At 38.0% G+C, this 23,402-nt stretch overlaps 4 protein-coding genes and 1 long non-coding RNA gene across 7 annotated transcripts in view; 3 read left to right on the top strand and 2 right to left on the bottom strand.

Annotated features, from left to right (window-relative positions):
* Nucleotides 1-898: 898 nt before the first annotated feature.
* Nucleotides 899-5,339, bottom strand: LOC111777395 (serine/threonine-protein kinase D6PKL1-like). 2 transcript variants are annotated; one of them, XM_023656970.1, is made up of 3 exons: nucleotides 4,900-5,339; nucleotides 2,374-4,399; nucleotides 899-1,992 (listed from the first exon to the last, which is right to left on the bottom strand). In XM_023656970.1, exons 2-3 carry the CDS (start codon nucleotides 4,101-4,103, stop codon nucleotides 1,143-1,145), a joined length of 2,580 nt encoding a protein of 859 aa, XP_023512738.1. In that variant the 5' UTR covers nucleotides 4,104-4,399; nucleotides 4,900-5,339; the 3' UTR covers nucleotides 899-1,142. The 2 variants fall into 2 exon arrangements, with proteins under 2 accessions (XP_023512738.1, XP_023512739.1); XM_023656971.1 differs by lacking the exon at nucleotides 4,900-5,339 and having other exon boundaries at nucleotides 2,374-3,968; nucleotides 4,037-4,127.
* A 3,987-nt stretch (nucleotides 5,340-9,326) lies between these two features.
* Nucleotides 9,327-13,475, top strand: LOC111777840 (serine/threonine-protein kinase D6PKL2-like). The gene is made up of 2 exons (XM_023657562.1): nucleotides 9,327-10,122; nucleotides 12,389-13,475. Exons 1-2 carry the CDS (start codon nucleotides 9,569-9,571, stop codon nucleotides 13,188-13,190), a joined length of 1,356 nt encoding a protein of 451 aa, XP_023513330.1. The 5' UTR covers nucleotides 9,327-9,568; the 3' UTR covers nucleotides 13,191-13,475.
* Nucleotides 13,476-13,804: 329 nt separating this feature from the next.
* Nucleotides 13,805-14,957, top strand: LOC111777841. The gene is made up of 2 exons (XR_002812421.1): nucleotides 13,805-14,119; nucleotides 14,354-14,957. It is a non-coding gene; the product is annotated as an uncharacterized LOC111777841 (long non-coding RNA).
* Nucleotides 14,958-16,040: 1,083 nt separating this feature from the next.
* On the bottom strand, nucleotides 16,041-17,173 carry LOC111777479 (60S acidic ribosomal protein P2B-like). The gene is made up of 4 exons (XM_023657103.1): nucleotides 17,068-17,173; nucleotides 16,883-16,972; nucleotides 16,387-16,619; nucleotides 16,041-16,264 (listed from the first exon to the last, which is right to left on the bottom strand). The coding sequence occupies exons 2-4, from the start codon at nucleotides 16,968-16,970 to the stop codon at nucleotides 16,238-16,240; spliced, it is 348 nt and encodes a 115-aa protein (XP_023512871.1). The 5' UTR covers nucleotides 16,971-16,972; nucleotides 17,068-17,173; the 3' UTR covers nucleotides 16,041-16,237.
* Nucleotides 17,174-17,601: 428 nt separating this feature from the next.
* Nucleotides 17,602-23,402, top strand: part of LOC111777816 (uncharacterized oxidoreductase At1g06690, chloroplastic) — a 7,533-nt gene continuing 1,732 nt past the window's right edge. Inside the window, exons 1-7 of one of the 2 annotated variants that reach the window (XM_023657536.1) lie at nucleotides 17,602-17,720; nucleotides 19,537-19,636; nucleotides 19,716-19,800; nucleotides 20,844-20,889; nucleotides 21,203-21,524; nucleotides 22,407-22,491; nucleotides 22,691-22,807. In XM_023657536.1, the coding sequence (XP_023513304.1) occupies nucleotides 19,787-19,800; nucleotides 20,844-20,889; nucleotides 21,203-21,524; nucleotides 22,407-22,491; nucleotides 22,691-22,807 (584 nt within the window). In that variant the 5' untranslated portion in view covers nucleotides 17,602-17,720; nucleotides 19,537-19,636; nucleotides 19,716-19,786. Of the gene's footprint in view, nucleotides 17,721-19,536; nucleotides 19,637-19,715; nucleotides 19,801-20,843; nucleotides 20,890-21,202; nucleotides 21,525-21,742; nucleotides 22,208-22,406; nucleotides 22,492-22,690; nucleotides 22,808-23,402 lie in introns of those variants that run through there. The other variant, XM_023657537.1, reaches the window with a different exon arrangement.

A 23,402-nucleotide genomic window follows, 5' to 3' on the forward strand; every position in this document is an offset into this window, starting at 1 on the left:
CTGCAAGCAAGCCCAGAACCTAAAAATTAACACAATGCATTAATTTCACCAGAAGCACCAAATTAGTGGATTGGCCCTCATTCTTGGGACGGCCCTTGAAAAAGTAGTCAAAATCACTTGGAACCATATAGAAACAGTTATCGCTCCTAAGAAATTACAGCGATTGTTTTAAGTTGCTGAGGAAGAAACGAGAAAAGGAAACTATTGCAGACGAAACAAACCTTTTAATCGTATCTTCGACAAGAAAATGGACCAGGGAGCTTCTAGTGAGCAATTTCCAATTGGAAATAGACCAATTACCTCATCGGGTTCGAGTAAGAATTTGGAATGGAGACCCTTCTTCGTCATCAGGTTCCTGAATACCCTTCAGCAGCTGGGCTTCTACGGACTTCCCCAAGCACACGAAACCCACGTAGATGGTCTGTGTCATTGTGAAATCCCACAAGCACACGAAACCCACGTAGATGGTCTGTGTCATTGTGAAATCCCACGTCGGTTGGGGAGGAGAATGATAAGGGTGTATAAACCTCTCCATAGCATACGATTTTAAAAGTTTTGAGGGGAAGCCCGAAACGAAAAGTCCAAAAAAGACAATATCTGTTAGTTTAGGCTGTTGAAATGGTATCAGAGCTACTGATCGATGTGCGAGCGAGGAGGCTGAGTCCCAAAGGGGATGGACATGAGGTGATGTGCCAGCAAAGACACTAGCCCCGAGGGAGGATGAATTGTGAGATCTCATATCAATTGGAAAGGAGACCGAAACACCATTAACTTGAACTTCGGTATTTTATTGGTTGAAAAACAAGCAAATGGCGAGGGATGAAACAGTGCAGAGATGACAAAATGGCTTTACAAAATTGGCTTCAACTCAAAGCTGCAATTGCAACGCCCTCAGCACTGCTTTGGATAAATTTGTATATAATCTATTGAGGATAAATTCATACATATGTTGTCAATCCTTTGGGAGGGAAGTAAAAGACATTGTTGTTTCCTTTAGACACGCTGCTGTAAATTCATCTATTCATGTATCACGCTTTACAACATATAGTTATCCTTTCACGTCCACATTTACATAATAAGATACGACAAGGATAGGGCTTCGAAAACGAAAACATCTTCGTCCCCTGGTCAGAAAGTATAAGCTAAAACAGGTCAAAGATTGCTGCATCTGCTTCCATATTCTCGAGATCTCTATGCTTCGTACTCTCCCCAGAATCCATTGGCATTGCACCAGTTCCACCGTCGAAAAACTTAGGAAGCTCGGGGGGAGCTGCACAACGTATCAGAGCCCAGTTGAGGCCTTCAAAAAACGGATGCTGCTTAATCTCGATAGCCCCTTTTGTTGAGCCTAATCGGTTTTCGGGCTCCTTGGCCAGCAGACATCTGATCAGGTCTCTTGCATGGAAACTAACTATAGGGCAATCGGGGAACTTGAGAGGTTGGGATACTATGTTCGCTAATGTGTCCTCATTTCCTGAACCTTTGAAGGGAGTCTTACCATATAGAAGCTCAAACAGGAATATCCCGTAAGTCCACCAATCAACAGCACTCCCATGGCTATCACCCTTGACAATCTCAGGAGCAAGGTATTCGTGGGTTCCTACAAATGAATTGGACCGCGCACCAGTTGGTTCGACAATAAGCTGCGGTAATAGACCAGCGTTATGATCTGTTTTCGTTCTCCGGGATTTGTATGGAGCAGATACAACTTTGGGAGTAAAGCATGAGACCTGCCAGGATGGATGGAGGCAGAAAGGGTCAATGCAACTAGATTCATCACAGGGATTCAGAGTCCTCTTAGTGGATTCCACAACTGGAGATGATGATTGAAGCAGCGTTGGGTTAAAAGAACATCTAAGGGACAAATCAAAATCCGTGAGCATGATGTGCCCATCTTCTCGAACCAGAACATTTTCGGGTTTCAGGTCACGGTAAACAACTCCTAGCATATGTAAGTACTCCAGGGCAAGAAGAACTTCGGCTACATAGAACCTAGAGAATGAACCGATTCAGCAAGTCCAAATTCAATCAGAAAGACGCTAACCAAATTTGATGATCAGTAACAAAAGATGCAATGTTCTATATCTATCATTCAAACTGACCATACAATCAGACAGAAAAGACAGGAGAACATGCTTTCAATCTAATCCAATCTAATCATCTAAACGCCCATCCACAAATGGAGACAGCCCCCCAGTCTCTTCTTTTTATTCTCTACATGAAAATACTCTATATACGTACAGTTTCACGTATGCACGAATTAATCGACCAGCCATCATGAGATTAGATTGCCAGCCAAAGTACATACTCATCGCGTAAGAAAACAAATATGTAATCATACTGGAGCACTTAATTAAATCATCACAAACTAACCTGACTGCACGCTCAGAGAAACTCTTGCATGGTTGCTTCTGTCGCAGCACATGGAGATCTCCACCAGGACAGTAGTCCATGACCAAGCATGAGTGCTTATCCGTCTCAAAATGGGCATATAATGTAGGAAGAAATGGATGGTCGAGCATTTGCAGTATCTCTCTCTCAGTTTGTGCCCGAAGTATTTTTTTCCTGCTTGCCAAGAACTCCTTGTCCATCACTTTAATAGCAAATAAACAGCTTGAACCACACAGCTCAGAAAGATACACGGTCCCAATGTCCCCGAGACCAAGTCTCCTTAGCAGCTTGAAATTTCTCAGACCTAAGAATTTTTGTTGATCCTGAAGGTGGAGGATTGCTTCCCATTTCAAATCCTTTGACATGTGAGGCCTAACTCCACTACGACTTGATCCACTAAGAATGCTTTCCCCACTGATGCTTGGGCTACTACTACATTCGCCAATACTACTTTTAGAGCTCTGAGAGAACATCCCTTTTTCTCTCGATCTCGATCTCTCATCGAATGGCATAATAGTTGGTCTGTTCCTGTTACAGCAGTTGAGAGATGTACCAGGTCTACTAGATTCTGTGTTTACTACATTTCCATTTACTTCAGTACCTAAAGTTATGCTACTAGAGACAGAATAACCTTTATCTTCTTCTTTACTCTCATGATGCTGTGCATTTTCTGGCATCTGGTTCTCAGATTTTTCTGCTATGGGACCCAAATCAGTGTCAAGCTTTTCCGTGCACCCATCGAACACGCTAGGGGAGGAATTTGGTTCAAGTTTTGCTTTCTTCTTGATAAAACTCTTGGACCTGAAAATAGGTTTGATGAAACGTGTATTATTGAAAGCTGATTTGTTCAGCTTGACAACAGATCCCGAGCTTGATAGAGAAGATAAACAACGCATTGTACCTCTCTCCTCCTTCTTCGGTACTGAATCTTTTGTTAAATCTTCAGTTGAGGAAATAGCCATGCTGTTCACAGCCAGATCCTTCTCACCAGGAGGAGTAAAGGAAGGAGATTTAAGTTCTCCCACTTCACCAGGTGCCTTTATACTTGTCACCTCAGTAGCCATATTAACTACAAGATCCTTCGACATCACTCTATCCACACTCGCCTCTTCTGATACCCCAGTATCCTTGAAAGAAGAAGACTCGGCTACATGGTTTGATATATCTGTCTCAGTTTTACGTAACGACTCAGGCATCTTATTTTGAGAAGTTGATATGATTCTTTCTGAAACAATGGAGATTTCTACCAAATTTGCTCTGCTTTCATTTACAGGAACACCAGATCCATTGGCCTCAACCACCACAGCCCTATACAATCTCTTGATAGTTCCTGCTTCAGAGATTCTGGGTGAACCTACCAACCTTGTTAACCTCTTCGAAGCAGCCATTTCTGCAGCCTGAGATATGCATAAGCCTCTCAAAGCCTGCTTCAAACTTGCAGGTTCAGAAATTCCTATCCCTGCCATGTGAGATGAACCTACTCTAACCGGTCTTTTCATCGCACTCTTTCGCAAAGCATCTTTATCAACTTCACGTTGCTGCCCTGCCCTCTTACGTAAAGTTCTGATATCAATTGCCTGAAACAGATGGTTAATGTCATCCTCTATAGAAAACCTTTTTCCAACATCTAGCATGTAACTCGTACCAGCTTTCTCGGAATCAATTTCTTCTGTTGATTCAACAATTTCAGAAGTACTGGCTAACGTAGTCATCTTCTGAGGTATAACAATAGAGAGGGAGAGAAAAGATGTGGCTTTGGCTAGGACTGCTAACCCATTTCTAAGGAATCATTTCTAAGGTACAACGTAGATATCAAACGCTGTGCCAATGTCCTCTGAAGCTGTCTTCAAGCAAACTCATTTGCTGAGTTGAACCCACCACCAAATTTCTCCCAAGAACTTGGCAATGAAACATCAAATTTCTGACAGGATTCCAGTTCATGTCAGCCAACCATTGATTATCCTGATGCAGGAATCACACCTCGGATCCAATTTAATACAAAGACACGCTGCATCAAGACAACAAAAATCGTCTTAAAAACATATGCTCAAGGAAGTTTCCCGTATATGTTAGAACCCACTATGAGAAAGCAATAAAGCAAGTAAATCAGCGCCAATTACTATTTCGACTGAAACCATGACTTTAACGACTTAAAGAAGTGTCACAAACGATCATATCCTTCAATATACATTCAGAGTCTACACCAGGCAGATAATCAATTGTGAACTTTATCCATAAAATTTCCAAAATTGATACTCAAAAAGGTCATGAACAAAAGGAAATAACATTCATCCCCAAGCGTGTTCAAAAGACAACAAACACAAAACGAAAACCAAAAAGGGATTCATTACTCAGCACACTCAAAATCAATCGCATATATATATATATATAAACATCGAGAACAACAGAATTACAACATCACACAATTTCAACTCAACTTATGCAATTCTATCTTCCACAATAAAACCATGATTCTCCCAAAAGAACAAGGAAATGCCATATAATTACCCGCAGCGAACCGATGAAACAAAAACAGTCAAATGGCAGAGTTCCCTTCCGTAACGTCAGGATAACCGGAGCATCTAAAACCGCCAAGTCGGAGCTGCGGATGACAGAATTCGAAAATGGAAACGGAGAGAGCGAAGGATTGGATGAAAAAAAAAAAAAAAGAGTGAAAGAAAAAAGAAAGGGTTTAAGCGAAAGAGGAAAGAGAGGGGGGGAAAAGGAACAGTAGGTAAAGGAAATCACGAGGAATTTGAGAGAGACCACGCCAAAGCCAAAGCCAAAGCCAAATCCAAAGCCAACGCCAACAGGAGCTATGAAGGAGAGCCTACGACTCGACTCGACTTCTCGACTGTGACTCTCCTTTCTTTTCCTACCTCCAAAAATGGCAGAGGAGAGAGAAACCAGATTAGAGAGAGAGAGAACTCGCGGGTTGAATCAGCGGGTTTAGGTTCAACCGCGAAAGAAAAGAGACGAAGAGAACCGAGCTTTTTTTGCTTCACACGTGGGACCCATCCTAAATTCTTTTGGATGACAACTTATTTATATATATAAATATATATATTTTTTATAAATACCGATTAAATAAATATTATTATAAATTCTGTGACAACAAAAGTAATGATCATGGTTCTTGTTCGGCGTCCAAATAAAAATTTTAAATTAATTTATTTATATATAAAATAAAATAAAATAAAAGACACGTAATTTATTTATTTAAACAAATTAAAGAGGTTTTTTTTTTTTTTTTTTTAAATAGGAAATTTGAAGTCAAAATTAGGTGGAAATGAAGACAAAGGGTGGGGGGAGTGAATAGTAAAGTGTCTGTCCCTCAAGGCAAAGGTAAAGGCATGTCCTTAAATAAGAAAATAAAGATTGGAAGGGTGTTTTTATTAAATTCAATTGAATTGAGGGGGTAAATTGTAAATTACAAAATTCTTCACTCCAAACAATGCGTCCCAATTTATTATACCTTTTCTCTCTCCTTTAATATATGCATGTGTTTCGTGTATCGCTTTTAATGTCCTATGCCCCTTCTTTTCTCAATTTACCTTTATCATCAATATTTATTTATTTATTTATTATTATTATTATTAATTTCATCCCGTGTCCAAAGTGAGTCTAGCTTAATAATAATTTACGTATACTCCATTTTTTATCGAAGATTTGATCTTCCATCACTGTAATTTGATTTGCTAAGAAATCTGACATCAAAGGTAGAAATTCAAGAATATAATATTATAGTTAATTGACTCAGAGTTGTCTCATCTCCATTCAGATAAAAAATGTGAGCACCTGATTCAGATAGGGAGGCTTTTCTAAAAAAACTAGTCATGTAGACCTATCAGAGTTGGTTAGGATTTGCTAGCAAAGTTGAAAGTGGTTGCTACTGAACAAACAATTTTCGCATAACTTAGTAGTGTAATCCATATTTGGTAGTCCATGTACTGGATGAATGTCCCACATTGACTAATTTAGGGAATGATTCTGGGTTTATAATCAAGGAGTACTATCTCTATTGGTACGAGATATTTTTTAGAAATTCAAAACCAGGACAATATCATACCGAGTCATGAATTATTTATATAAAAATAAATAAACCTCATTTTCTATCCTTTAAAAGTTGCCAAATGGTAAAATTTTTAATATTCTTTAGGTAATAATTGTTGAACTAATTTATGCAAATAAGAAGAAAACTTTTAATATTTAAAAATTTGAAAGAATAAAAAATAATTTCAGTACATTTAAATTGCATTTTATCCTTAAAAAATGAAGTATATAAAATATTAATCGTTTAGAACTAATTTTAATTGACATATTTTGTGAATTTAAAATTTAAGAAATGAATAAAATATTAAAAAATATGTTTAAGGATGCTAATTTTTAATGTACGTAGAATCATAGGTGAGATGAGTGGAAATGATTGTATGAATTAAAAAAATGTGTAACCATATTTATATATATACATACACAATGTTGAATCATATCAACAAACCTTATTTATATATATACATACACAATGTTGAATCATATCAACAAACCTTAGAGATTATTTTAAAAAATGTAAATTAATATTATTATCACCTACATTAAGGGTGAATTTATTTAGGTAATGACATCAATAATCTTTAAATAATTATAAAACATTTCTCACGCCGACTTTATAAACCATAATATTCAATGATGAAAACTTTTGAGGTTATGTCATGTAAAGCTTCATTAATTATCGTTAAACCAGATTAAAAGCTTTGGTAAATATTTTTAATAAAGTTTTGGTATATACAATGAAATTGTTTTAATGTATCTTTCTAGGTAAAATTATATTTTTACTCCATATGCTTAGTTTGAACATATGTTAATTGAAATATATATATATTGATAATATTTTTTTTTTTTCAATCAATTTAATCTTATCGGAATATGTCATAAAAATGAAAAGTTGTAATCACGTGTATTAGTCCAAGCTCACCATTAGTAGATATTATATGTTTTAGTCCGCTACTTATCGTCATGAGCTTCACAATTTAAGAACGTGTCTATTAGGGAGGAGTTTCCACACTTTTCTAAGAATGTTTTGTTCCCCTCTCCAACCCATTGTTAGATTCAATCCACTTTCCTGGGAGCCTGCGTACTTGCTGACACATTGTCTGGTGTTTGACTTCACCACTATAGATATTGTTTGCTTTAGTCCGTTACTTATTGTCGTCAGTCTCACAGTTACGAGGTTTCCACATTCTTATAAAAAAATGTTTCATTTCACAATCCACACTTCTTGGGGACCCAACGTCCTCATTGGCTTACCGCCCAATGTCTGGCCCTAACACTATTTGTAATAACCCAAGCTCATCACTAGTAGATATTGTATGTTTTAGCTCGTTACGTATCGTCACGAGTCTCACTGTTTTAAAAAGTGTATAATAGAGAGAGATTTCCACATCGTTTGTTAAACACATGTGTACTAACGATATCCGCTTTCTGGATGTAGATGATGATATCTATGCATATGGATCTTATATATATATGTCGTTCAATGGAGTACCACGTGAGTGGATATATAGGAATCCAAATCAGCCGAATCACTCATGTTATGATCTTCTACATCCTAGGTCTTCCTGTTCCTCTGGCTTATGTTAACTAATTTTTAGTAGAATATTAAAACGAGACGAACACCGACGATGAATATAATGTTTTGACTAAAATACGACCTAACTTATGATTAAGCATTTGAATTTCGATATATGTGTCGGGAAGTGAATAAATGAATAGTATTTTCCATGATTGGGGGTTGAACCTTTTGTGGTTGGTCACATGGTAAGAATCAACCAATTTTTGTTCCAAATATGAAAATAGTGATTTGGAGTGTCATTTCACGCATCATTAACTCCCCATGCTTTAATTCATATTTCCACACCCTTCCTTAAAACTTTACATTCCTAAACTTTTTCACTTTACTTCAATTTCTGTCCCATTTTTCCCGCCTTAACTAAATAATTAATTAAAACATCAACTACATATTCAATAATTAAATCATAATAATATTCTTAATCATTAATAATAAAAATCACCAATAAATTTGACAATTTTTTAATTTGTCATTTTCTCTTCTTTTTTTTTTTTAATTAAAAATTTGTCATTTTCAAGTTGCTGTTTGGGAATAATATTGAAAAATACTGTTTCTCTTTCTGAAAAGAAAAAATATATATATATATATATTGGAAATAAGTGTAGGTATCGTAATTTTGAGAATATTTGCTAATTTTAAAAATATTTTTTTCTCAAAATTAAACATCTTATTGGTAGAAAAATATGGCTATAAATTTAACTAAAATGGATTAAAATTCAGCTATATTTAGATAATTAAAATGTTTTCAATTTTTAAACATGGGTGAATCCATTAAATAATCCCTCTAAAAATACACGAGATAAGTTTAGAGGTAAAAATTAATTATTTTGTAAAGGTTTGACTTAAATGCACGAGCATTATTAAGGGTCAAAGAGTCCATGTGGCATGTCGGGAAGGAGTTGTATGATGAAACTCCGACCATACTAAGATAATGCTCAAAACTATATCTTTATTAAATTATTGAGCTCTATTATTAAAAATTCATATATGGTGTTACTTAAAGAAGTAGGGAATTTATTACAAAAAGTATAGTCTATCAATATTACATTTATAACACATAAAATATGTGATGGAGGATGCTCAATTCATATAATATAAAGTTGTTTTAGTTTATTATTGAATAAAAATTTAATTTATTTAATATTAAAAAAATATATTTATTTTTTAATTTTCATAGGAACAACAATTTATTACATGATTAGTTTATCAATTATATGTATTAGAAAATTTAAAAAGACAAAATAAAATAGAAAAATATATTTTATTTTATTTTATTCATTTATTTTTGGAAACTTGAGCGTAATTTACGAATAGTCCCCGAAGACACGGCACGTACGATTGGGGATAGCTAGTAGCTACTGGACGCAGTCCAAACATAGCACCCAAAATTTAGGCAAATCGGGCCCTTCCAAATGGGCCCCCACCGGGCCCAACCCGTCCCATTACCCGGCCCAATACTCCTCCTCCCTTCTCCCCTTCAAAAATCACTTGCTTGTCCCTCTCTCGGCTCGTCAAACGCCCTTTCTTCTTCTTCTGCTTCCCTCTCCTCCAATGGAGTCTTCTCCGGACGACATCGCCGACGACCTCCAGAGCCTCAGCTTCAATTCCACGAACACCAACCGCAGCATCAGCTCCGGCTCCGAGACTACTCTCACCGCCTCCTCCTCATCCGTACACATCCCTTCTATTCTCAACAAGCCCCACGCGCCTTCTTCCGACCCTTGCTGGTCTGCTGTTAACCGGATCCGATCCGACTCGTCGTCTCGCCAACTCGCCTTCTCTGACCTTAAGTTCTTCAACCGCCTCGGTTCCGGCGACATTGGCTCCGTCTACCTCGCTGGCCTCAAGTCCACTGGAGCCGACGGATGCCTGTTCGCGGCGAAGGTAATGGATAAGAAGGAACTGGCGAGTCGGAGTAAAGAAGGCAGAGCAAGGACTGAGAGGGAGATTTTGGAGTCTTTAGACCATCCGTTTCTTCCGGCACTCTATGCTAGTATCGACTCGCCTAAGTGGCTCTGTCTCTTGACGGAGTTCTGTCCCGGCGGTGACCTTCATGTTCTCCGGCAACGGCAGCCTAACAAACGATTCGATGAACTCGCCGTAAGGTGCGCACCATAGCAAATCAATGATTCATCTCTTTAGTTTCAATTTGAGTTTCATTATATTATTATTTGCACGCACAAATTACATTATACAACTCCAGTTAGAGTTCTTTTTTCTTTTTTTAATTGAGGGATTGGAGAGCTGGGTTCGAATCGTGTGTGGCGAGTGTAGCGATGAGGGGGAAATGCACGCTCTGGGAAAGTGACGATGCGTGGGAGTGGTCCCACAATCTGACATGACCGGTATGACGGTCAGAAGTGGGACCTTCTGGTTGGTCATTGTCGCTTGAGGGATTTGAGGGGAATAGGATGTTACTGTGGGACTATTGGCACTGGAAAATTTTAGCTCGTTAGTATAGAAGGATGGATATTTTTTTAGAGAAACTGGGACTGTTGAGTGCTGTCTCGGACTCAGTGATCAGATGAGGCAAGGCCCACGTGAGCTCGAGAGTCGATGTTTGTGAGCTCTCCAATAGGATCCAAATTAGAAGGTCAAAGTTTATTTCCTCTGCTGACTTTCTTTAAATGAATAATTTTACTGCCAGCGGTGTTTTGAAAAATTTGTTCCAAGTGGAGCAACCACGTAGCTCAAAGCACTGGGTGATCAGAAATGCTCTTGGTTGCTGTTTCTGAGTTGTTATTAGTATCTGTACACATTTTTTTAGAACGAAGCATTTATGAAACATGTTTTATTTTTTAGTTCTTAAATTTCTTTTACGAATGATCCACATGAGAGAATAATCAGAGTTGTTTTTCACTATTTAACACAAACTTTAACACAGTTCCATAGTTAAACCATTTTTATCTTTCTTGACAAGTTCTGGGTTTGATAAAATTCTAAAAGAAAATTTAGAAAATTATTTCTAAGGGTATTTATTGAAGTTTTAGAATACATTTTTTATGGGTTGTTTTTAGGATATTTGCTGAAGAAAAAAGTAACCCTTTAACTAGTTTAGCTAGTTTCTTCTTTGACCTGGTCGGTTTGGATGGAGTCGTGAGGAAGAAGAATAGGGTCCCCATCGCATTAATTTTTTGTTAACTCACAATTTATTCTCACTGGAAACAAAAGGAACTACCCCTAAAGTCTCCATTGGTGCACAAAAGCCAGCTCATATTGAGTTATAACCATCTATTATTATGCCATACCAGCTGGTTAGATCAACTCCTGCCGAGCTTTCATTTAGTTCCACGGCAAAGTGTCATAATTTTTGTGCAAGTCCCCATAAGTTTTTGCAGGTTGTCTTAATTTATTATAGAAAAAGGTTTGCCACCCTACTGGTAAGTAAAGTAAATGAACCAAAATATATAAATCAGAGAGAACGTAATGGTAAGTAAGCAGGTTTTGTTGTCCATTTATTACCATTGCCGCTAAAAGACGTTTTTCTCCCTCTTTCTCTCTGTTACTTGAACAAGTAGTATTGTTTTATTTATTTAATTGTTTTTTTGGGGTGCGGGGGGTGGGGGTAGTGATGGTGTAGGGTCCAAGACAGGCACTAGATAAATACATATATTACATGTTCATATGGCCAAAATATCAAATTGGCATATAAACAATTCTGGTTGTTGCTCCTTAGCATCAGAGAGGGGCTCACATGTTCTTTCTTGAAGATTTTGAGATCTCGAAAGGAATTAGAATTCCAAATCTCGTGGCTCTCCGTGCTTTTACTAGATTTCTGGATTGTTTTACCTACCATTTTGAGTAAACTTACTCAGGACAACCCTTTAGCTTCAATCTAAGATGGTCAATCCCTCATCGTTCATCTCATGATTTGTCAAATCTTTCTAAATGATCTGTAATAAGTCAATAACCATGTGATTTGCAAGAATCCGAGGCCTCCCACGTTACAATAATAATGGGGAATGTTCTCTCTTGGATGGTTTCAAATGTGAAAGCACATTATTTTTTAATATCCTTAATGTGTGACTTTAACTGGCCAGGCCGAGGAGATGAGACATATATACATGCAAACCAATAAAAAAGGAGGGAAATTCCTGGAGCCCCTCCACGTAGCCATTGGTTTAGCTAATTTGGTCGGCCCACAGGCTAAAAGTCTACAGACACTTTGTTATTTCTCTCTTGTTCTTTTGCTATTTATGTTCTGTATATAGGGCCAATGGTAATAGCCATTTTCCCAGACATGCTTGGTTTTGATGTCTTGTTTCTCTCTCTCTCTCTACCTGTCAGCTATTGACTTTGTGTCAAGTCTCCCTCACCCTATAGTTTATTATTATGTATCATTTTGATTGGCATTTGTTGTTTGCTTTGTAGATTCTATGCATCTGAGATTGTGGTTGCTATCGAGTATCTTCACATGATGGGGATCGTTTACCGTGATCTCAAGCCTGAAAATGTGCTGGTACGATCGGACGGCCATATCATGCTCACTGATTTTGATCTCTCCTTGAAGTGTGAGGATTCAACGGCGACCCCACAGGTTATCAATGCTAAAAATCCGACAAATGGCACCGCCCTGCCAAAGGACTACCAAATTGATGCCCCTCCTTTTGCATCATCCTCCTGCATACTTCCAAACTGTATAGTCCCCGCCGTGTCATGTTTCAACCCAAAACGCAAGCGCAAGAAGAAGTCTGGTCGACGCAATGGACCTGAGTTTGTTGCCGAACCGGTCGACGTCCGGTCAATGTCATTTGTTGGCACCCACGAGTACTTGGCACCAGAGATTGTCTCCGGTGAGGGCCATGGAAGCGCAGTGGACTGGTGGACTCTAGGGGTGTTTGTGTTTGAGTTGTTTTATGGAGTGACGCCCTTTAGAGGCATGGACAATGAGCTCACCTTGGCCAATATAGTGGCCAGAGCCCTTGAGTTTCCTAAAGAACCGGCAGTGCCAGTGGCGGCAAAGGACCTTATTTCCCAGTTACTGGTCAAAGACCCAGCGAGGCGGCTGGGGTCAACGACAGGGTCGTCGGTGATCAAGCACCATTCATTTTTCCAAGGGGTGAATTGGGCATTATTGAGATGTACTACGCCACCATTTATTCCCCCACCATTTAGTAGAGAAAAAGTTGCATTGGATGAAAGCTGCCCTGTGGCCCCAATCGAGTATTATTAGTGGCTACATTGAGCAAGATTGGTTTTGTTTGGGATTAGTAATTAGCAGCCAGCGACAGTCGCACAAATTTCCACGGCTTATTCTGCGAGCACATGGCCTTTGTAAATCTAAATGTGCATATATTAATAAAGCGCCATTAATTGGTTACATAGGTTTATGTTGTGACTAAGAGACAACCTCAGCCACAATAGCTAGCTGGTTTAGATTTCAGAGCTCTTATGGTACTTGTACTACATCTCCCAATGCCTTTTGTTTCTAATCCAAAAGTCAGCTTAACTGAGTGAACACTACACAAACTAACATTGTTCGTCATTTCAACAATAGAGTTGGTCTCTATTTAGTAAGTTTTCTAAACTCGTTTGATATGTGATGTAGCTGCTATTTCTTTTAAACTTTGTCTACTATCATATACTAGCCCCATTTCATAATATCTCTCATTTTTATATAATATTGATTCATCTCGTGTCATTTCGTATTTGCAGAAGTCATCCCCTTTGTGCTTTTCATGGTGCACTGGTGTGGGATCTCACATTGATTTGCGAGAGGAACGAGTGCCAGCGAGGACGCTGAGCCTTAAAGGGGGTGGATTGTGATATCATACTTCGAACCGCTGAGCCTCAAAGGGGATGGATTGTGATATCACACTTCAAACCGCTGAGCCTCAAAGGGGGTGGATTATGATATCACACATCGGTTCAAAAGATAAACGAAACATTCTTTATAAGAATGTAGAAACTTCTTCCTAGCAGATACATTTTAAAAACCTTTTGAGAAAACTCTGAAGGAAAAACTGCTGGGGTGGGGTGAATTTAGGCGGTTACAGTTTGCATCCATTCCCTGTCTTGGTGACATCTGAGATAAGTACAAAAAGCATACATCTGATCGACAGTTGAGGGGTTGCGATGGCTGATAGATCATGCATGAGATAGGTATGATCTATTATTGTGTGTGTTTGCATGCGGGGGGTCGCTCACACGTTCACATGGCTTGTTTTGTTTAGAGGAAGAATGTGGGGTTCTCGACACAAACACACAATTGGTTTTGAGCAGTTGTATTCCTGTAGTTTTGTCATGCGTTTGCTTTGATTTCCCTTTTTTCCCTTTTTTGATTTCTTCAATATGTCTGTTTCCTTTTGTCTCTTACTTTTCTTAATGTTCATGCAGCCTCTCTCACTTTCATGTTTAAAAGCAAGCGGGGTTTGGCAATACTGCTAAAAGCTTTCTCCACCCAACTTCTTAGCAGAGGTATCAAATAGAAATGAACGATCAAAAAAGCAAGAAATTTGGACAGATCCGCAAGCAGGCTGAGCAGAACCATGGATTTGTTTGTCAACAGTCTCTCTCTCTCTCTCTCTCTTCAGGAACTAGAAATGACATGGAGACCATGCGGACAAGGTTTGCAGACCTGAACGGCAAGCCAATTATCCGAAAGCCTTAGAATTTTCGTCCCAATAATTGAAAGTGTTATCCAAATTAGACGATCCTTGGCATCATGTGCTTAACTCTTGGTCCTGGATGTGATAGGTAGGACAGTCACCGATAAGTGATAAGGAGTCGTGGAAATACAGAAGAAAGTTTCTACTGATCTGTTCTTGAAGAACTTCTATGGCCCCATGCTCATTGAGTCGTGACCCAAGAGAGGTAGAAAGTTGTAGCCTATAGGCTTTCTATTTCGATCGATTATGCATTACTATTGTTGTCCCTACTTCTTGTTGATATCGAACTTCTAGAACTTCAATATGATAGATTTTTTAGAGAGTTTTCGACAGTTTCTTTTTTCTTTTTTTGAAATGAAATTGTTTCTCATGAAGGGCTTCTATATGCTTATTTTACCTTTCACTCCTAAACGTGGCTAAAGAAATAGCTTCCATAGTTTGAGAAAATATAATAAAGTCTACTATTAACAAATATTGTCTTACTTGCCTGAAGAGGTGAACATAAGGTTATGGGCCAACAAAGACGCTAAGCTTCGAGAAGAGGATTAGAGAGTGCCACATAAATTGGAGAAGGGAGGCCACATAAATTGGAGAAGGGAATAAGGGACAACAAGGATATTAAGACCCGAAAGGGAGTGAATTATGAAATCCCACGTCAATTGAAAAAGAAAACAATACATTTTTTATATGGGTGTAAAAATTTTTTCATAACCGACACATTTTAAAAATCTTGAAAGAAGCTCGAGCAACGGGGATTGGGCCATTATTGAAAAGGTAAAAAAGACACTTAATTGGATTAGTATTCCCAAAAGCTATACCCTCTTGGAAAACCAGATAGATTGAATCAAGAAATTATAAGAACATCCTCATTATTAAATTAATTCTAACTCCCTTTAAATTATTGAAATCATTGAAAAAGCTTATGAAGACATCCTTATTCCTAATTACATCTCTATTTAAATTATTGAAAAAGTTGTGACTGCATCTTGGTTATCTAAATGATTGTTTACTTTTGAGATACACAACATTTTTACATCTCAAATAAGATAATGTCACCCTTATTAATGGACACTCATGGTCCTACAACAACTTTTAGAATAACATTAATCATATTAAAAGATTCTGCCTTACAAAACAAACATTTACAATCAGTAAAAAAAAAAAACAATCTAATATAATAGTTCTATGTGCATGAAATAAATAGAAAAATCATATGATAAATCTCTTAAACGGATGCATCATGAATGTATAAATCTTTTACTCTACAGTGACAGAGGGCAAGAAATCATGGAAAGCTTTGGTCGAAGGCAGAGAAAAAGTGATGGATATTTTCTGATTCTGTGGCATACCGCACAATGATAGAACAGAGTGAAACAATGATTGGAATTAGCACAGCCAAAATTAATCATGCACAATGAGATAAGAACAATTTGGGAATCATTAATCTCACAATTGAAATGATGGTCATCACTGAAATGTTGAAATTCATCTATCAAAATTTTTGAGTTCCAAACAAGTTAAAAAGAAGAACCTCTACCAAGCTACCACAGCCCTGAAACTTGAACCAAATTCAACAAAAATACTAACTGATAATGACCGCCAAATGAGTTGCTCAGTCAAAGAGGCTGAAACCCATATCCTGCAGAAAGATGAAACATAAAATTTAGGTCCATTTTCATACAGTACAAGTCATTCACAGATTAGAATGCAGAATAGCAAATCAAAATGTGTATGCATATGAACAACAGGTTAAACACTTACATCGTCAGATTCTTCTTTCTCCTCGACCTTCTCCTCTTTCTTCTGCTCGGCTGCGGCTGCTGCTGCACCACCACCAGCGGCACCGCCGGCAGGGGCGGCGATGCCGACTGCACCGCCACCAGATGGCACTGACGCTAGCTTCTCCCGTCCGGAGGCTATCAACTCTGTGATATCCTTTCCTTTCACTTGGGATAATAGCGAGTCAATCCTGTCCTCGTCCACCTCAGCCCCAACTGTAAATAAAACCCCACAAGATATCATAACACGAATTCAATAAGAGCACCCATAATTTCGGGTAATACATTTCAGACTTCAATTAATTTTTAGCAACTCCCTAACTAAATCATAAAGAGACTGCCAGTATAACAAAATTTCGGATCGATTAAAACCCACTCATTATCAAATCCTATAACAACAACTCTATCTTCGACAGCAACAACAATGCCAATGTAGCAATTGAATCTGTAAGAAAAGAACAAAGAGTTTGTGAAAGAACCTGAATTAAGAATACACTTCACATCATCGAGTCCGGGGCTGGTGTTGCCACCGAGTACGGCCAACAAATACGCAGCGACCACCTTCATTTCTGCTTCGACACCATCAAATGTTAAAAACCAGAAATGAGAATCACATACACAATAAAAATCAATGGAAAAACAAGATTCGGAGAAGAAAGAATACTTCAGAAGCTCGTAACAGAAGCCGCAAACAAGAGGTAAGGGAGATCGGAGCCGTCGGTCAAATAGTAAAAAGCCAAATGTCGCGGATGCAACAATTTATAATTAGGGTTCTCTTTTTCGGGCCTTTCGTGAGCCTAAAACGGTTAATGGGCGACATATGGGCCTCCGGGTCCCGGTCCAACTATATATCTTTTCGTCTCATTATGACGAAAATACCCTCCTTATTTGGGCTGGAAAGTGCCCAACCATTAAAAGCCCATGAAACCTTTTCGGCCCAAGAGAGGCCCGATGAGGAGGGCATTTTCGTCCTCTTGTAATAAACGGTGCATGATTGCGCGGGAAAATCTTCTACGGGCAGTGACAGTGTCGCGGCATTTCTTCTCGGAAGCACGGTTTCTGAAAACTCTCTCTCTCACCATGTCTCTTCTCGTCTTCTGTTTATTTGAAGCATTATACTCTGATCTTTCGGCGTTTGTTGAAGACCGGCAATTATAATGAGCGGCGAAAGCCAAGGGCGAGGCCGAGCAGACGAGTAGTAGGTCGAAGAAGCAGTGGATAATCCGTTTCCCCGGGGAGGAGATCGAATCGAAGCTTGGATTTGATATCTTCTCTGAATGCGATAAGAGGCTTGGATGGTTGCTCACTTTTTCTCCTGTAAGTAAATACTGTAGAATCTGGCTGCTCTGGTAGTTTCTTTTTGCGTTTTCTGTTTCTTTCAACCAGGAAATTTCTAGTGATTGGATGATTTTGGATGTTGCTATTCTGCCAAGGAAGTAAGGATAATTTAGGGAGTGGAATTTTGATAACGCTGATAATCCGATAAATTATCTATGAAGATGACAGATGCCTATGTTTCTCTTAAAGAATTGTCTCGATGGCCATGGAGTCGTAATTTGATTTCAAGCAGCATTTTCTAAATATCAATAATCGTAATGTCTGCTACTGTCCCAGGTAAGATCAAACATTGAAATGCTATTGTCCAGGATTGGTTTCTGGATCCTTTGTTCAGTTTCTCTATTACGGACAAAGGAACTATTAAATTGATTAGATACTTTTTTACAATTGTTCTTCATGTTCCTATATTAGCCTGTAATCTTTTATCTATCAGTAAACTTTGTAGAGATTACAATTGTCATGTCACTTTCTTTAATTCTCATTGTATTTTCAGCATCAAGACTTGGGAAAGAAGGTTTGAAGTGCATAGTCTCTTAGTACTAAGACAAATGTTTTTCTAGTAATAAAATAACTCGGATCTTAGTAGTATCAGTTCTCATATTGTTTTTGAACAAATCATGCTTTGGCATCATTGATTAGGCCAGCTCAATTTTTTCTACTTATGTTTGTTTTCCAATTTATTATAAAATGTTGATTGCTCATTTCTTCATTGTGAAAGTTGCATATTGCAAAAAAACTATGGATCCACATATGTACCAAAACCTTCCAAAGCTTCCAGACCGATCTACTTAATTTATTGTGACGTTTGAGATTCTTATAAAGTTTTGACTCATAGTAGTAAAAAGTGGTGTGTTACTTTTATTGACTATCACACACATCTATTTTGGGCCTATTTAATGAAAAGAATCTGAGGCGAAAGACTTTTTCAAACATTTCTATAATCTGATTGAAACTTAATTTCAAACTAAAACCAACATCTTACACACTTGCGATGGAGCTGAGTACTTCAACAAGTATTTGAGTGATTTTTTTAAAGGATAAGGGCATGTTTTCAATGCATGTTCCTAAACATTTATGGGAAAGTTGTAACGGTCCTAACCCACTGCTAGTTACTGCCCTCTTTAGGTTTTCTCTTCAAAGGCTTCCTCTCAAGATTTTAAAACAGGTCCACTAGGAAGAGGTTTCCACGCCCTTATAGGAAATGTTCCGTTCCCCTCCCCAACTGATGTGGGATCTGACAGAAGTTGTACTCATTGACTACTTATATGATAAATAGAATGTGTAATATGATAGGACAAGACATATTGAACTTCGACAAACATTTCACAAAAGAGAAGATTGATGCAGGTGTCTTAAGCCTATCTTATCTTCCGGCAGATGATATGTTAACTAAAGATCTTTCTAAAAGACAATTTGATAAACTTATCAACAAGCTTGCTATGGAAGATATTTACAAAGCAGCTTGAGGGGCAGTGTTGGATTCCCTTTTATATCTTTTGTATTATTGATTGTGTAGCATGTATATATTCCCTATTTTTATTTGTATTACTCTCTACACTGCAATTTTTTTTTTAAAAAGCAAGAGAAGTAGGAGGTATTGAGGTTTAATATCCATAATGTTTGTGTATGATATATTCGGATAAGTCGTACCTGAGCCTCTCTATATGAAATCAACAAGAATAGTGTGTGTGTATATATATATATATGAACTCTTACTTCAAAAGTGATCAGATATTTTTAACTAGTTGCTGAACATACGTTAGATGCATTACATTGTGTGATGTGGGCATTACAGGTTCTTGGTTGGCAACAAACAGCTGCAAAGATTGGAACGCAACGCGGTGTTGCATCAACCCAATGGTTGAATGAGAGAATCTCTCTTGCAAGATATGCCCGTATGACTTCTTTTTCCTCCAAATTCTTTATTTATAAGAGTGTTGATATGAACCATACTTTTGAAATCATATTTGGCAGGTACCATAAGGAAATTTTGAACTTGATAGGCTAATTTTTGCAGCAGATATATAATTTTTCAAGGGCATTACATGATCAACAGCAGGTTTTTTTATTTTTAACTTTTAATCTTTAAGTCCGTTTTGTTTTATATTTCCTTGTAGGATCCTTGTTGGCTTACATAATTTAGTTGATTGATTGAGAATTTCTGGAAAAACTGCCTTCTGCAATTTTTTCTTTCTTTTTCATAGTATGGTTTGATTGGACTTTTTCCAACCTGAGAATTTGAAAATTTGATTCATAGGTAGTTGGGATGTTGGATGTTGGTGTTCTAGACCAGCCTACCATTAGCACATATTATCCTCTTTGGGTTTCCATTTTAGACTTTCTTTCGAGGTTTTTAAAATGCGTCCGTTAGGGAGAGATTTTCACACTCATATAAGGAATGCTACGTTCCCCTCTCCATTCGATGTGGGATCTCACAATCCACCACATTGGGGCACAACGTCCTTGCTGGCACAACACCCGGTGTCTGGCTCTAATGTGGGATCTCACAGCGAGCTAAAGCGGACAATATATGCTAGCTGTGGGCTTGAGTTATTACAAATGGTATTAGAGCCAGACATCGGACGGAGTGTCAACGAGGACGCTGGACCCCAAAGGGGTGGATTGTGAGATCCCACATCGGTTAGAGAGGGGGACGAAACATTTGTTACAAGGATGTGGAAATCTTTTCCTATCAGACGCGTTTTTAAAACTATAAGGCTACCTAACGGGCTAAAGTAGACAATATCTGCTAGCAGTAGGCTTGGACTGTTACAAAGATACAAGAGGTATTAACATAGATGAGTGTGTTTTGTGGATGAGGTTTGTTTCAAGTGTTGCTTAAAATTCTCTCTCATTGTATTATACAGTATTAGTTAGTAGTTATTCTAAGTTTTTGCTTTTTAAGTTGTGACATTCTGATAAGTCTTTACCTAGATGGTGCTTGTAACCTGTGAAGTCTTGACCTTATCCCATCTAGGCGCAAACAAATTGAACAAACTGTGCTTTTGGATTCTATTTAAAAAATAATTTCATATACATAATCGTTATACTTCTTATTTTGTCCTCCGTATAACGAGTCTGCCATTGGTTTCTTTGTAATAGGTCCAACATCCTAGTCTGGCGTACCCTGGAGCAAATTCATAAAATGGTAAGTGTTACAAATTTATACCATAAATTCTTAAGTTTGAGTTTATTTCGTTTTGAATATTGTATTTAGTAAGTATCAAAGAACATAAAATTTTAAGACTAGATTTATAATTAACTTTAATATCTCATAAAGTTTATAATCACCGTCACCACCACGAGATGCTAGTAAAAAATGTGTACAAAAGTAACGGAGCTTTTATGCATGTTAGCCTAAAAGAAAAGAAAAATAAAAAAGCCAGACAGTACGCCAAAAATCCTCAGCCACTTCCCAGTTTCTTAACTCAAATCGTCTGGTCCTCTCTGGCACTCGACAGAGGGCAATAGCCATGGCAGCAATCACTCAACGGAGCTTCTTGAATCTCACCGCGTTAAAATCCTTCACGGCTGAGACCAGAACGCGCTACGAGAGGAGAAAACTTGGAGCTAACAGCTCGGTTAAGTGCTCTCAGACATTGGAAGGCTCTGCCCAAAGTGTTACAGTGTCAAATGGCAAGGATTCCTTAGTAATTTGCCGAGTTCTCAACGGAATGTGGCAGACTAGCGGTGGATGGGGGAGAATCGACCGTGACGACGCGGTGGAGGCAATGCTCCGATATGCCGACGCTGGACTTTCAACCTTTGATATGGCCGACCACTGTACGTATTACAGCGCTTTAGGGATCCAATATCCACAAATATTTGAAATTAAAATTATCCGTTAATATTATCATCTTCTTTTGGCATTTGTTTCCTTGTGGACCACTCGGTAGGCTGTGCGTTTCAATCCATAAACAGCTTTAATGTAGCCACGTAGCCTGTTTGCGTGCCACATATTTTTTAAAATTCCTGGTTTGATTTGATTTTATCCTCTCTCTTTCCTGGTAGATGTAATTTTGAAGGAGGTCTGTTTTTGGGAAATAATATTTTCGTTCCTTAGGATAAATGCCTCAGTAGACTGGAAGATAGGGATTAATCGGCTTCTGGTGCGTGGACTAGGAAAATATTCGAGTGGCCTCCTCTTTGGTTCATTTAGCTTCACACAGTTAAAATGGCGAAGCTCTTGCCTAATTCTCCTAGTGGGTTCACTTTTGAGTTTGTGAAGCAGAGAAGAGAATGGAAGTCACAGAGATTGAATTCAGGTTATTTTAGATGTGTGCTCACTGAAAATAAACGACGGACGGTGGTTAAGAATGGAGAGGATGCATTAGACGTGTGTCGGGTTGTAAATGGAATGTGGCAGACAAGCGGGGGGTGGGGTCGAATTGATCGAGATAATGTGGTTGATGCAATGATTAAATATGCTGATTCTGGACTTGACACATTTGATATGGCTGATATATGTATGCACTTCGCCAGTCCCCTTAGTTGTTTGTTGTAATAAAGTTGATAAATTTGGAGTTTCACGAGGATTATCGTTCATTAAATCCCGTAAATTGTAATTCTATTTAAGTATGCCTGTTATTTGAAATGAAGAGATGTTTACCATCTAGTGGGTTTGACTTGACGCCTTAAAATATTGGTGCCCCTTCATTTGTGTAGATGGACCTGCTGAAGATTTATATGGCATCTTCATCAATCGAGTTCGTAGAGAGCGTCCGCCTGAACTCCTGGAGAACATAAGAGGGTGAGCTACCACCTCATTGTAGGTAGTTGGATCAGTATTTTTTGAGATCCATGTTTAATGGAAGAACGTGCGCATTTGCAAGTAGATTTGAGTACAGAAAAGAAACTTATCATGCTTTTCTTTTGATATGCCATATCCAATGGAGTTCACAAAATCGAAAATTGGAAATTCATGTTTCTGTTTAATATTGCATATGCAGGCTTACAAAATGGGTGCCGCCGCCGGTGAAGATGACTAGTAGCTATGTCCGAGAGAGCATTAATATCTCACGAAAGAGAATGGATGTGTCTTCTTTGGACATGCTTCAATTTCACTGGTAAATAACAAATGATACCTTCTCTTATGGACGCACAGGATTGCATGCATATACATACACAATGTTAAAGTGACGTGTGGTTTATCAATCTCTTTCAGTGCTCATATTTGATTCAGTAAAACATCGTCTCAAGAGTCTTGATTTGATAGGTAGCTTAAAGCATGAACCCCGAGTGGCTCACCTTCTGATCTGGCATACTTACCTAATTCAAAGTTGTTTGCGAAGTTTGGTTGTGGTTATGTACACTCAGAATCCTCAAGAAGATGGCAGAAAAATATAGTTTGTCTTTATGGAACCTATAGTGCACGTTTTTCACAATTGATACTCCATTCCTGAAAGAAAAAATTAGGCAGGCTATACTTTGATGCTTCTCTTGCTATCTTAGATTTGTGGAATGAACTATGAAAATTATAAGACAGGATCAATGATGATCAATGAATTGAATCTATAAATTGACCATAGAACTCATCTAGACAGTTCTCGAGGAGCAGTTCCAACTTCCAATTCATATTTTTAATTGTCGTACATCTTGGTTGTTGCAATGTAACACTTTTTTACTTTTTGACATTTTGAAAAAAAAAAAAAAAAAAAAAAA

This window comes from Cucurbita pepo, chromosome LG16 (assembly GCF_002806865.2).
Source record: "Cucurbita pepo subsp. pepo cultivar mu-cu-16 chromosome LG16, ASM280686v2, whole genome shotgun sequence".
Lineage (NCBI taxonomy): Eukaryota > Viridiplantae > Streptophyta > Magnoliopsida > Cucurbitales > Cucurbitaceae > Cucurbita > Cucurbita pepo.